Here is a 13,637-nt window from a genome sequence, read left to right on the forward strand (position 1 = left end):
CCATGAAGACATCAAAGCACCACCACCACCTTGCAATGCCATTTTGGAATTTTGTGCATTGTATGTGTGTGAAGCCACCTTCTTAAACCTAAGGAGAACCTTTACATGAATCATGAGACCTATGACATAATAACACATTATATGTTTAAGTACTTGCTTGATAGTACTTGTAAATCTTTGTGACTACATGGGAAAAACAAAAGACTTGAACTCTGGAGCTTGGACCTTAGTGTGCACTCCCAAGCTATAGTAGGCAATCCTAAAATTTGAAGGGTGACCCCATTATTTCAATTGCAGGATAGAATTTCAACCTCTTTTATAATTGGAGGATAGAATTTCAATTGCAGGATAGAATTTCAACCTCTTTTATAATTGGAGGATAGAATTTTAACCTCTCTTTTTTTTTTGCTTTTGAAAGTATTTCTTGAATTTAAGCTTTATGTTTGAAGGGTAATTATTACAATGCCTCAGCAGGAAGGGCTCCGAAGGCTTTAAAGCTGAGAGATCATAACTTAAGGCTGTTGGCAATCTGACTCTGGGAAAGCATCAGGTATAGTATGGCAAGATCTAATATGTGTGTGCTGCTGCGTGCACTAGGGGAGGCTTGTTAAGAGTTGGTAGAAGCTGTTTGCGAGCAGCCTGTTGGCGCCCTCCGTAGGATGGAAGGGATCCCAGAACACATAGCCCGTCCTATCAGAGCATGGCTTGATTATGGGCAGGCAAACCACCTGCCCATTGTACAGTCCAGCCCCACAGCATGCTTGGGCGCCAAACTTGAAACCTGCAAAAGAAGCAATTGATCAACATAATACCATTCATCATGTGGTGGAAGACAAGACTACTCACACCATATTGAGTTCGGGGGAATCTCACCATATTGAGATGGGTGGTTGCGGTATGCGAGGACCGAGGCGAAGATATCCACAAGGAGGAAGCTGGCTTGGGGCAGCTGCTGATTAAGCCTCTGAATGAGAGCCTCCAGCCCCTGGTTGAAGCTCAAGGCCAAGCTGTTCACGGTCTCCGAGCACTCCCCATTCACACTCCTCGCTTTGGCAAGCTGGGAGGGTATGCATCCTATGGGCCCTATGCTAGTCACCGTAATGTTCCTTGCACCCAATGTATACATCTGCTGCTATCCCAAAACACACACACACACACACACACACACACACAAAAAAGCCCCCAAATTCTATTAGAAAAAACCATAGTATAGTATAGTACACACACACACATATATATATATATATATGTATATGCATATATGTACATGTATATATGCATGTACATCGGTATAGGTTTATGTATGTATGTTCATATACAGATACATACATCTGTACGTTAATTACCTACTTAAAATAATAATCATTCAAAGAGCAGCCAACACCTTCAAACTTACAACGAGTTGAGATGACAACTTGTCTAGGAGGACTTTTTGGAACTGTTGTGGAGAGTATAGCAGGGCTAGAGGGGAGGATTTGAGGAGGTAGTTGTTGATGTAGTCATTGGCCCCTATAATTACTGAGAAGAGGGACCTTGAGAGAAGCCCTTGCGTCGCAGAAGGCCCTATCAACTGCCCCAACTCAGCAATGTTGTTGACAAACCAGGTGAGCTGGGTATCAAGATCCACCCGCCCAATCTACCCCCACCCCCCCCCCCCCCCCCAAAAAAAAAAAAAAAAAAACCAAGTCAATCCAAATCAAAGTACACTGTTCCACGCAATTATACTTAAAACATTCATAATCACCTAGAAAAACTGTGTAGACTTGATTAATCAACACTTCAACTGTTCTCATAATCACCTATAAATTGTCTCTCATTGATTAACTCCACTTATAAACCTCTAATCGTACCTAACAGCAGCAATCCCCTTAAGCGGTAGCAAGGGATCTTTTTACTCACAAAATTGTACCCCGTACTGCGCAGGATGCCAGCTGCTGCTGAAGCATAGTTGACTCCTTGAAGCAAGGCATTGCCTCTAGTAGTGGGAGCGAGGTAAGGGGGTGGGAAAGGCAGGCCAAGCAGCTCACCTGCACCACATAAGATGTACCAAATTAGCTCAAAACACACACACACACACACAGTAGGATTAGGGAGCTTTAATTAAAAAGAGCGGCCAAGGGTGATTAGGGAGCTTTAATTATACATAAGAAGTCCGGGACGATCTTGCCGTTGGTGAAGCGGCCAGTGGGGCCTGAGGGGAAGTCGATTCCAAAGGGTAAGTTATTGGCTCTGGCCACAGTGTTGATGTAGTTGTTGTTACCCACGTCCACAAGGGAATCCCCGAAGATGAAGTAGGCCGGGAAAGGGGAGCTGGAACTGTTTCTCTTATTATTAGACGATGATGAAGGTGGCTGCTCCGCCTCTTCTTCTGTGCAGTAGCTCGTCCAGCTACTCATGCTCACCACCACCCACAAGAAGAAAACCGTCACCACCATCAACTTTGTCGCCATGGCTGTGCGCGGCTACAGATGGCGGAGCTGCTCCCCAATCTAGTCCTTTTTTATGCGTCCCTTCCTTCTCCAATCTAGTCGTTGCCACCCTTGCCCTTTCACGGGCCATTTTCCTCCCTTCATGATCCTGTGTCTCCTTGGAACTTCGCATATGAGGAAAATTATGAGTTGGAACTTGTCTCCACTCACGAGTGCATATGAGTAAATAATGAGGGTCTTCATTCTCTGTCTCCTCTCGGAACTTCACATGTGAGGAAAATGATGAGAGTCTTCATCCTTTGTCACCTCTCATCAAGAGTTAGAACTTCACATATGAGGAAAATAATGAGGGTCTTCATCCTTTGTCTCCTCTCAAGAGTTAAAACTTCACACATGAGGAAAATAATGAGGATCTTCATTCCTAACGTACATCTATACAACATAGGGCCTTTACACATATGCTCCATTGTTTCGAGTGTGTCTATCATCTTTTAAAAAAAAGGGTGTGTCATCTAAAAAATAGGGTCGGCACATAGGCACAGAATGGACAATGGGGAGAGTCTTCATCCTTTATCACCTCTCATCAAGAGTTAGAACTTCACATATGAGGAAAATAATGAGGGTCTTCATTCCTCACGTACATCTATACAACATAGGGCCTTCACACATATGCTCCATTGTTTTGAGTGTGTCGATCATCTTTTAAAAAAAAGGGTGTGTCATCTCAAAAATAGGGTGGGCACACAGGCACAGAATGGACAATGGGGAGACTCCTCATTCATGAGAAATGGATGGACAAGGGGAGATCTCACCCTGTTTTTCAAGATGTTAGAAAAAAACAAGGTTAGGTGCCTCAAAGAAAGGTGGGATATCCACCAAGGTATAAGCCTCCCCCCACCACCCCCTCTCCCCACCTCAACTAAGCAAGGTTGGGTGCCTTATGTGTCGCTGAAAGAAAGGTGGCATATCCACCAAAGTATAAGCCATGTGGGGCTCAACCCCCCCTCCCCTTTTTCTACCTCAACTAAGCTCTTATCTGATAGTTCTCGATAATTAAGCTCACTTGTATCAAAGACTGACCCAACCAATAAAGCTATTGAGTTGAAGACTATGAACGCATGTGTCTACAAGTAAAGGAGGGAGGAGCAGATAATAATCCTTGTAATGATAGTCTTTGTTAAGCCATTAAATCTTTCTTAGATATCACTATTAACATATGTTAGGTTGTTAACATGTATTTGCATAGTCTATATTGATGCACTTTTGAGTACTTAGCTCCCAAGGTTTAAAGGGAGTATGCCACTGATGGTAAATAGAGAATATCTATAAGGAAAAAAAAACTTTAACCTTCTGAGTAACGACAATGGTGTCCTGCCTAATTAATTACATCTAACAAGCGTGTGACCCCTATCTCTGCATGACTTCATTCATCTTTTCATTTTCCATCTAGCTCTTCTAGGGGGACTGGATTAAAATAAACCTATGCAGTTCTAGGTCAAATCCGAAATCAACACAAGCAATAAAAAAATGAGTGATAATAAGCAACCCCAAAAATTTTCATTGAGCACTATATATAAGATTAAACCACATATAGCTACTCCATGATAAAATAAAAAATATCAAGCTAAAACACATAGATGGTAATTTATCTTACTATATAATTATGATAATTTATAACTCTAAAATATTATATCATGGTACAATTTCCTACGTCACATAATCACATGGCACATATGCTATAGAATCCCCACAAAAATTGTTGTAAATTTTCTTGCATTAAATCAAGTATAACATTAATATTTGAGTGATTTCAGTTATTACCTTAAATATATTCCATTAATAAGGAACCAAAAGTTCCATGCACTTTAAGAGCATCTCATTTCATGGATAAAATGTTTTACATATGAAAAAAGTAAGAAATTAGCAATGCTGGTAACATACATGGTTTTTTTAACTCATAGCAACTAAGCTAAATTTGACTTATTATTAATCATACACTAAAAGTTTGAGAAACCAACATGGTGGTTATTTGGGCATCATGGAAACTCACGAAAAAAGAATAAATGACTAGTAATTTTGACTAAATTTTAATATATAAAAATAGCACGTATATTTGAGAAAAAGATGGTTTAATTTGAATATAAAGATTCATGAAGAGGTTCAAAGTAGGGGATTTGGTCCTACTCTATAACCTCAAGAAAAATGAAAGAAAAACTCAAGCTTAGAGGGATCGATCCTTTTAGGATCTATAAAGTACTTCAGGAGGAGCCATCCACCTAGAAACATTAGATGAAATCCAAATAGAAGGATTCTTCTTGAACGGGAGTAAGCTTAGTATGTTCTCTACAGACCTCTCTCCTATGAATAGCTTGAAGCTATCCACATAGCTAAGGACATCAAAAAGAAAGAAATAAAAAGGAAGAAACAAGCTTGACACAAGAAACCAAAGCTCACGAGGAGAAATCTACATTAAGGATAGGTATTCTACCTGTCCACATGGCTAAGGTAAACATTGACGATGGAGAAGAAGATGGGAAGCCTGCAAGGCTTTGTTTGGACTTCCCCACCACTACTTCCCCACCACTATACACAGAGTATAGCCAAGCTCCCGCTATTAGATATCGAAGCGTGAAGAAACATCATTGTGTGGGGGAATGTGGATCTCATTAGGTAGACCGATCCTTGATCCCACAAAGGCCTTAGTGCAAACTCACTCAGGACTGCACAATGTGTGAAGGTGTTGTAAAACTTAAGTTCCACATGAACTCTTATTTTATCAAAGGTAGTTTCTTTGTCATGATGTAGAAACTATGCCAGAAGAAATCATCCTTGGAAGAGGGTGGATCTTGCTAAACATGATTTTAACATTGAATGGAGGACAAGAACAAAAATTATCAAGTTTGGGCAAGGAATTGTGAGTGTCCTTCTTAGTGAAGTAGAGCCAGGACAAATTGTGAGTGTCCTTGGTGAAGCAGAACCAGGACAAATCTCTTTAAAGATCTAGAAGTTTCTCTTGTTAGTATAAGCAAGTCCGATCGAGCTAGTAAGTTTGATCATCCAAGAACTCTAAACCTTATTAAAACAACCCTAACACTTCTCAACTCTACCACAAACAAGGGACAACATGCCAAAAATCAAACCTAAGGCAAAGAATCCCAGGCCTACACCAAGAAGAAATCATAGGACGAACATAAAAAATGACCCAAGAATCACCAATCCCTACTACCTCCACTTTGCCATAAATGCCCAAGGATAATCTTTGACAGGTGGAGGTACCAAAAGTTCCAACAATTCTAGCAACAGTTGTACCCCATACCTCTCCAAAATCTAGAGTAAACTAATCAAAAGGTGTGTGGATCTCAAAGGCTAGTAGTATACCTATCTTAAAAAAAGTCAATATTAGGTAATTTGGGAAAAATCTCACATTTTGGGAATCAATTACTCCATATAGTTTTGGACATATCTTAAACATACTAACTCCAAAATTGTCGGAGATCATAGATTTAGAATCTACTCTTCAAGATCTTTCCGATGATATGTCACATGAGGGGGTTTTGACAAACTTTTGGACAAGTTCACCATGCTCCCATTTTTCAAATGGGAATGGAATTTTTCCCAAATTATCTAATATGGTGTTAAAAGGACAATATATGACAAGCTGGTATGGATCCTCAAAGCAAGGAAGAAACACTAGGTGAAGAAATGGTTCAGCTACCCGAGGTTGGATATTCACTTAATTCTCCCTCCAGTTCCAAGGCTATTATCAAGGACAGGGCTTGATCTGGTTGCCAAAGATTAAGTCCAAAAAAGGGGGGCATCACAAACAATAGAGCACAAGATTCAAAGAAAGTAAAAAATGATCGTTGTGTGCTCAAAGTCAATCCACAAGCTAAGCCAAGCCAAAGCAGATATGGATGCCTAAAAAGATTGATAAAGGCAAGCCCAAGGTAGAAGAGTCATGGACCAAAGAGAAAAGGAGGCATCATCCACCAAGGTATAAGCCATGTGGCTCACCCCCAACCCTCCTCTCTCTCGACCTCAACTAAGCTCTTATGTAAAAAGACATCTCCTCCTAGTTCTCGATAATATTTTTAAAAGGCTAAGCTCACTTGGATCAAATAAGGACCCAATTAATAAAGCTATTGAGTTGAAGACTATGAACACATGTGTCTACTCTGTAACAAGTTTAAGGAGGTAGAACTAGATAATAATCCTCATGATGATAGTCTTTGTTAAATCATTTCTTCCACTTTAAAGCCTACTTTCTTAGATATTACTCTTACTACTAAAATATGTATTAACCACCCCCGTTGGTTAACATGGTTTCACCCACCACCTGACCTAAAGTAAGGCACTTTGCCATCTTACCCATGCAAATATGCACTTACCTACTATGATACAATGCTAGAATATATAAAATAGCCTTATCATGAGCTTAATGTCAAATAGCAAAAGTCTAGGACCTAGCGTACATAGTTACTTAAGAATAATAATAGAGACCAAATCATTTTTAAGTTTGGTCGGCCTAGTAGTGTGAAAACTAGTCATCATTCACTTGTATATAAGTCATTTTTTACAATAAGCAATGGAAAATCATTCCCTTGTAATAGTTTTCCTATGAGCTCTCCTTCTTCCCTCTTCTTGCTTGCTTGCATGCTATTGTGTTCTTACTTGCCTAATAGATGCTTGTTCAGATAGGTGTGATTATAGGTTTCCCTCTTGCATTAGCTTCTTCTTTTCTTGCCTTTTTTGAGAGAGAACCATTGCAATCTCTAACTAGGCATTGAGAGGTATCCATTCACCCTTTTGGCAAGGAGCATTCTGGTGTGACAAATGGAGTGAAGACGCTATACAAATGTAGACGAGCTAGTGTACCCACATGGAAAGTTGCATTTGCAACATGAAGAAAAAACCTAACACATGCTTCAAAACAAGGCTAAGGTAAGCTCTTGACCTGAACATATTTGGTGTCTTGTGAGGGACTAGTAGGCTAATGGCTTAGCTCTGCTTTTTTGTCCATTCTAGGCTATTAGGATCACCCAATAACATTGGGCAATATTGGGACCAGCCAATATTGCCCAATTTTGATTAGGACCAGCCGATATTGCCCAATTTTGATTAGGAAGTCACTCCAAACGAATACAATTTTGGAGCATTGGATGTTTTTATTTCCTGATTTTAATTTTTATTTGGAGTTTATTTTGTATTAGGGCATTCTATGTTCATTTATTGGTAAGCCAAAACCCTTATTTTTTGGTGATTTGCATGAAATTGAAATGCAATAGGTTTAGATTTAATTGCTTTGATCCAAGAATTAGCTTAGCAGGTGTGATTAGGAGCGGAATCCACTGTGAAAACATGAGAATTGAGCTCCATTAGGTTGAGTTAGAGTGAAGCTACCAATTTCATTCATGTATTTCATAGTTTTCCATAACTTATTTATGCATTGTAGGAATTGGTAGAGTAGAAGCATGCTAAACTTGTATTCAATAGAAAAATTAAAAAAATACTTAATTTGTTACATTATTGCAACCATTAATTAGGATTAAGAATATTAAACACACCCCATCAAGTCTAAAAAATCACAAAAACTACTAAAAATCAAGCCAAACTAGCTCTCGAGTAGGGACGTGAGCCCATAGTCCCACGCAAAAAGATGTGAACCTAGACACATGAGCTTGGAGACATGAGCTGTGAACGTAGACATGTGAGCCATGAGTCTAGACATGTAAGCCATGAATCCAAACACATAAACCTATAGACATGAGCCTATAGATGTAAGTCTGGAGGGTAGCTATACCTTATATAGTATGGACTAATTACTACAGCCATAAAGACCCATATATGGACACACCTACCCATGTCCTTGGAAGATATTCTTGTCATATAATATGTACCAACTATAAATTCTAAAGAAAACTCTTGTTTTTCTTCGTAATTATGGGGGAATTAGGTATACTTAGTACCCAATAAGTGCACACCAGCCCTATCGTAATTATGGGGGAATTAGGTATACTTAGTACCCAATAAGTGCACACCAGCCCTATCGTCATAGGTCCTATTCCTAGAATTTCATACCCTAGATAGAACTACTTCATAAGGAAAGTACGTGATCCAAGTTCATATGAAAAAGGTGTGACCCTATATACATAAACCTAGACACATGAACATGCATATATGAGCCAAGCATTAGGGGAAATTTGGACTTAAATTGGGCCCTTTAAGGATTTTTACACATTCTCTCTACAAAAATGGGCTCATGGTGAAATTTTTACAAATCAACTCAGAAGTGAGCGGAGTTTGGACATTTGGAATCTACTCTTCGAGACCTTTCCAATGATATATAGCATGATGGACAATTTTGTGCATGGCACGTCATCACCAAATTTGGGGACTTCTTGAATTTGGTGATGACATGCCATGCACAAAATTGTCTATCATGCTATATGTCATTGGAAAGGTCTCGAAGAGTAGATTCCAAATGTCCAAACTCTGCTCACTTCTGAGTTGATTTTTGTAAAAATTTCACCATGAGCCCATTTTTTGTAGAGAGAGAATGTGTACGAATCCTTAAAGGGCCCAATTTGAGTCCAAATTTCCCCTAATGTACATGAGTCTAGAGGCTCATATATGGACGTGCATATATGAGCCAAGATACATGAGTCTAGAGGTGTGAACCTAGACATATGAGCTTAGAGATGTGAACCTATGTATGTGAGCCTAGATAAATGAACCTACAGACATGAGCCTTTGATCAAGTCTACAATGAGATCCAAGATCTTCATTAAATCTGCATGTGACTTTGGTAAAATAGAGATTAAGCTTTCAATATTTGGTCAAATCTTGTGTTTCTTGGCTTAATCCTCTACTAGACTCATTGCTATTGATGACTTTGAAAGCATTTGAGCTCATTTGAAGTCTAAGACACCAGATCTGGACCCGCATACTTTGTTTTCTGCACACAAAATAGTGGATTAATTTGCTAATAGCTTCGAACAGGCAACACCTTGGATCGTATGGAATAGTGGCCACATGCAAGAACATGATGCAGTGTGCCTAGCTTTCATACGGGATCACAGCACCTATATAGTTGATTAGAAGGAAGGGGAAAAAACCAACCACAGGCCGAAGGCCCACTTAACCACGCCAGCCCACTGCCCACTCATGGGTAACACCAGCTATATGGTATATCCCATGCGCAAAGCGATCAATCATCGTATATATGATTGATGACGTTGACACTGGGGTGTACCCATCCCATGGTACCACCTTTTTCCGATGTCACGGATGCTTTGAGTGAAGGGAAGAAACCAAAAAATCCATGAGAGGTTACTGGAAAGAAAAAGCACTAAGAAGGTTGACCAGTAGTAACAAGAGGTCCGCCGGGAGGAATCCATCAGGGTGTATCACGGTTTTTCACTGGGGAGGTGGATCGAAGCGATTGTAGTGAAGAATTGATTGGAAATGAAGCGCTTCGTCTTTGGGCATTGTGGAAAGGATCGAATATGACCTAAATTGTTCCTTCCGGGATTAATCAATGCTAATCACTATATTTTGGTATAGTTGAGGGTTCAAATTAACCATTAGGTATCTGATACAGATCCCTATAACTTCAAATTGCAATTCGCAGTTGGTTTGATACTCCAACCATTCCGTACAAATTGGTTACCCTTGATTTAATGTAATTTCTGGGAAAATTGTGCTGATAAATTTGTGATAATCATCATTTTGCATTTAACCCTTGGTTAATGCGTGGAAATCTCACTCAAATTCAAGATTATTCACAGGCAGAGTGGCATTTGGGAATGTGCATGAGAATGAATGCTATACGCATTATGTATTGGGCACATTACATCAGTGTAAAATGGGATTAGACACTGCCCTTGTCCAAAATAAGGCAAGAGGTAAGACCTCCCGCATAAATTTGGGTTTGCATTGCATAATGACACAAGATGAACATCAAAAGCCCAAAAGATATGTCAGCAAAACATTTAAACATGCTGCTCATATATGGAGCAAGAAGACCTGATGGACAAGCTCATGGCCCCAGCCATGAAAGAAGAAGAATATCTCTTTCCAAGAGGAAGATCCACACCAGGAAGCATTGAAGGAAGACATGGACACAAGAAGAGAAGCTGCCCCAAGGAGACTGAAAGAAGAGACGGATGCGTAAAGAGAAGCTACCACAAGAAGAAGACTGAAGACAAGAGAAGATGTGAGGCTCCAAAGAGTGAGGAGCCATGTGAAAATCTCTGAGAGAGAGAGAGAGAGAGAGAGAGAGAGACCCCACAACCCAATGTAACCTGCCCCAACAAAGTAAAACCACCTCTGAGCCACCGATGGTGTAGGCCATGTGGTAGATGTATGTGTGAGCACTTTAGTCAAGGTCACGGGCACTTATAATAGCCTTGGACACATAGAGAGAGAGAGTGTCAAGGACTATGGAGTTCACGGACTTGAGGCACTGGTTGCGGGCTATCAAGTAAGAGAAAAACTTGGTACAGGGTCTAGGTGTGCTAAGTTAACTTGAGGGGAGGAGTGTAGACACTGGTCGCGGACGGCGGACTATCAAGTAAGGGGAGGCAAACTTGGTATAGGGTCTAGGTGTTCTAGGAGTATTCACTTGAGGGGAGGTGTTGAAATATACAAGTGAATAGGGTGTGTGTGGGAACAAGCCCTTGGTTAGAGGCTATAAAAGAGAATGAGTAAATGTGAAAGAACCTGTGAAAAGGTGAGAAGAATCTACTGGGAGAGAATAAAGGGTAGCATGAGAAGATTTAGGAAGTGTGGAGATATTCTGGGAGATATTTTGAAGAGGTGGAGAGAATCTGGGAAAAGAGGTGGAGTGAATCATGGAGAAATCAGTGGGATTTGATGCTTTATGTAAACTCTATAAATTGAGGCATTGCCCTAATGAGAATTTTTTGGTTTTTGAGTATCCATGCCTACATTAATCTATTTGTTAATTATTTGCTAATCACTTTGTTAATGATATTGATTCTAGTGTTTGATCCACCATAGCTCATCACATTCCTCTAATTTCAATAGTTAGAGGCACCAGAATCCACATACCATGTATCTTGAGATCTTGACACATCTCCTGTTATGAAACTGAGCATGTGCTGCATCACAAACAGCTGCTCACTTCTGTCATCACCTCTATGCTTACTAGATGATGCATAGTTGCCTTGCTACAACTTTCCACTTTTAATGTCATTCTGCTTTTTATAGCAATCCTTTGCCATGCTCCCTAGTTTGCCACAATAATATCACTCTATGTTATTTGCATTATGATTTCTTTGCCAACCACCTCAACTTCTTTGGCTCCCCCTGCCTCTAGACTGGCCTCTTCCACCTGTGTATGATTGTTGTTGTAAATCATTGGACTGTTGTCCAAAATTCTAATTTCCTTGTCAGCCACCACCTTGGCCTCGACCTCTACCTTTGCCTCTACGTGAATTGGAGTAGAAGGCTTGTTCTGATGTGTTCTTACTTTGTGAAGAAGAGTCCTCACCTAAAGCCTTTTCTTCTATGATTAGTATAGACACCAAGTCCTGAAAGTTGGGAGTATTCTCCTTGACTGCAATGGAGGTCTTGAATGGCTTGTACTCTTTGCCAAGCCCATTCAAACAAACACTTACCAAGTCATCATCTTCCACCGATACATTGATGGACCCAAGGGATTCAACAATGCCCTTGATCTTTAAAGCATACTCATTAATAAACATGCTTTTCTTTTCCACAGTATGCAGGTCTTACTTTAATTTCCTTGCCTTTGTGTTGGTCTAGAACATCTGCACACCAGCAGGTTTGCATCCTGTATATATCCTATCATCGTGTCTGTGACACTAATTAAGAGCAAGTACATGACTTTCCTTGCACCCTGGTTCCAATCCTTGAATGCCTTTATGTCTGCTGGAGTGACATTCTCTTCAGGCAACTCAGGAGGCTTCTTACCCACCATAAGGAAATTGGTTATTCTGAACTTCCAGGCATGGAAGTTGTTCTTGTCCAACTTCTCACTGACAATCTAATTGATTTCTTCACCAGGCATGTTTTTCTGCAAAATAATCAAAAAAACTACAAAACAGACAATTTTTGTATGCAACCTATAACATAGCAGTATCTTCTGTGACTACTGTAAACGGTACTTCAGCACAACCTATAGATCACCAGATCTGACCAAAGTACATGTACATACACCAAATGTTCACAATACATGTGCAAACACTGTTTGCACTCCCAAAATGCATTGGTGCGCTACAAAAACCTGATTTCGACTAGAGACAATTCTCGACCAGAACTTCCTCTAAAACTGTCAAAAATATCGTGCAATGATAGAATGAAGATCGAGATGCACTTGAAATGCAATTTTGGCCAAATAACTTCAGTGCAAATTATTATGTACCACACAGGCACCTCTAAGCCTGGGAAGATAGCTCTTCAATCAAAGATGTATAACTCTCGGAGCTACTGTGGAGTGTTGTACCTAAACCAAAAAGGGAAAGAGATGGTGGTGCTCTTACCCGTGTACTGTTTCCTTATTTTCTTGTTCTTGCCTCCTTAGCTCTCACACGAACTGGAGCTCTGATTCTATAAAGAGAATGAGGGGAAGAGAGAGAGCTTGAGTTCCTTTGCAAGCAACACACACACAAGATAGTGCAAGACACAAGAAAGATGTATGGCTTAATTTTCTTCTATCTTCTTCTTTTCTCTACAACCATATAACTAAAAGATAAGAGTACATACATAAAGGGAAAGTACTCTCCTACAACAACAGACAAAGTAGTCAGTCTATAGTGTGAACCTAACTATATGAGGTGGCGTTATAACTATGCCATAACTCTAGTACTCCAAAGTGACTATCATCATACAGCCTGTCATCCACCACTGGTGGTGGCATATCAACCATAATCGCACCAACCGTGCCAGTGACATAAGTGCAAAAGCTATCACCCAGGCGGGTCATCAATGTCCGTCGTAGAACTAGTTAAGCTCGATATCTCAACATTGTTGTCAGATTTGCCTTTCTTTAGCCTCCTGTGTCAAGCTTGAGATTTCTTTAGGTCTACTTTTTCCTTGGCAACCTTCTTATCATGTGCGCCCCACAAGGCTTCCTTGATAAGAGGACCATAATACTTTTTGAATTTACTACCATTAAAGAAGTAGACGGTTTCAACCCCGTCAAGGGTTTCAACACCCAATAAG

At 40.1% G+C, this 13,637-nt stretch overlaps 1 protein-coding gene across 1 annotated transcript; it reads right to left on the bottom strand.

The window, feature by feature from the left end:
* Positions 1-357: 357 nt before the first annotated feature.
* Positions 358-2,529, bottom strand: LOC147622992 (GDSL esterase/lipase At1g71250-like). The gene is made up of 5 exons (XM_086821797.1): positions 2,144-2,529; positions 1,900-2,027; positions 1,397-1,636; positions 874-1,129; positions 358-781 (listed from the first exon to the last, which is right to left on the bottom strand). The coding sequence occupies exons 1-5, from the start codon at positions 2,448-2,450 to the stop codon at positions 594-596; spliced, it is 1,119 nt and encodes a 372-aa protein (XP_086677923.1). The 5' UTR covers positions 2,451-2,529; the 3' UTR covers positions 358-593.
* Positions 2,530-13,637: the final 11,108 nt, after the last annotated feature.

The sequence above is a fragment of the Cibotium barometz genome, chromosome 27 (genome assembly GCF_041138505.1).
Source record: "Cibotium barometz isolate CiBa-2024 chromosome 27, ASM4113850v1, whole genome shotgun sequence".
NCBI lineage: Eukaryota > Viridiplantae > Streptophyta > Polypodiopsida > Cyatheales > Cibotiaceae > Cibotium > Cibotium barometz.

Bases quoted from the DNA above. Each gene is read 5' to 3' on its own strand.
- LOC147622992 (XM_086821797.1), bottom strand. From the start codon at position 2,450: ATGGCGACAAAGTTGATGGTGGTGACGGTTTTCTTCTTGTGGGTGGTG. The intron at 2,028-2,143 runs GTATAATTAAAG...TATGTGGTGCAG, and splicing joins GATCGTCCCGGACTTCTTAT to GTGAGCTGCTTGGCCTGCCT. The intron at 782-873 runs GTGAGATTCCCC...CTTCTTTTGCAG, and splicing joins CAACCACCCATCTCAATATG to GTTTCAAGTTTGGCGCCCAA.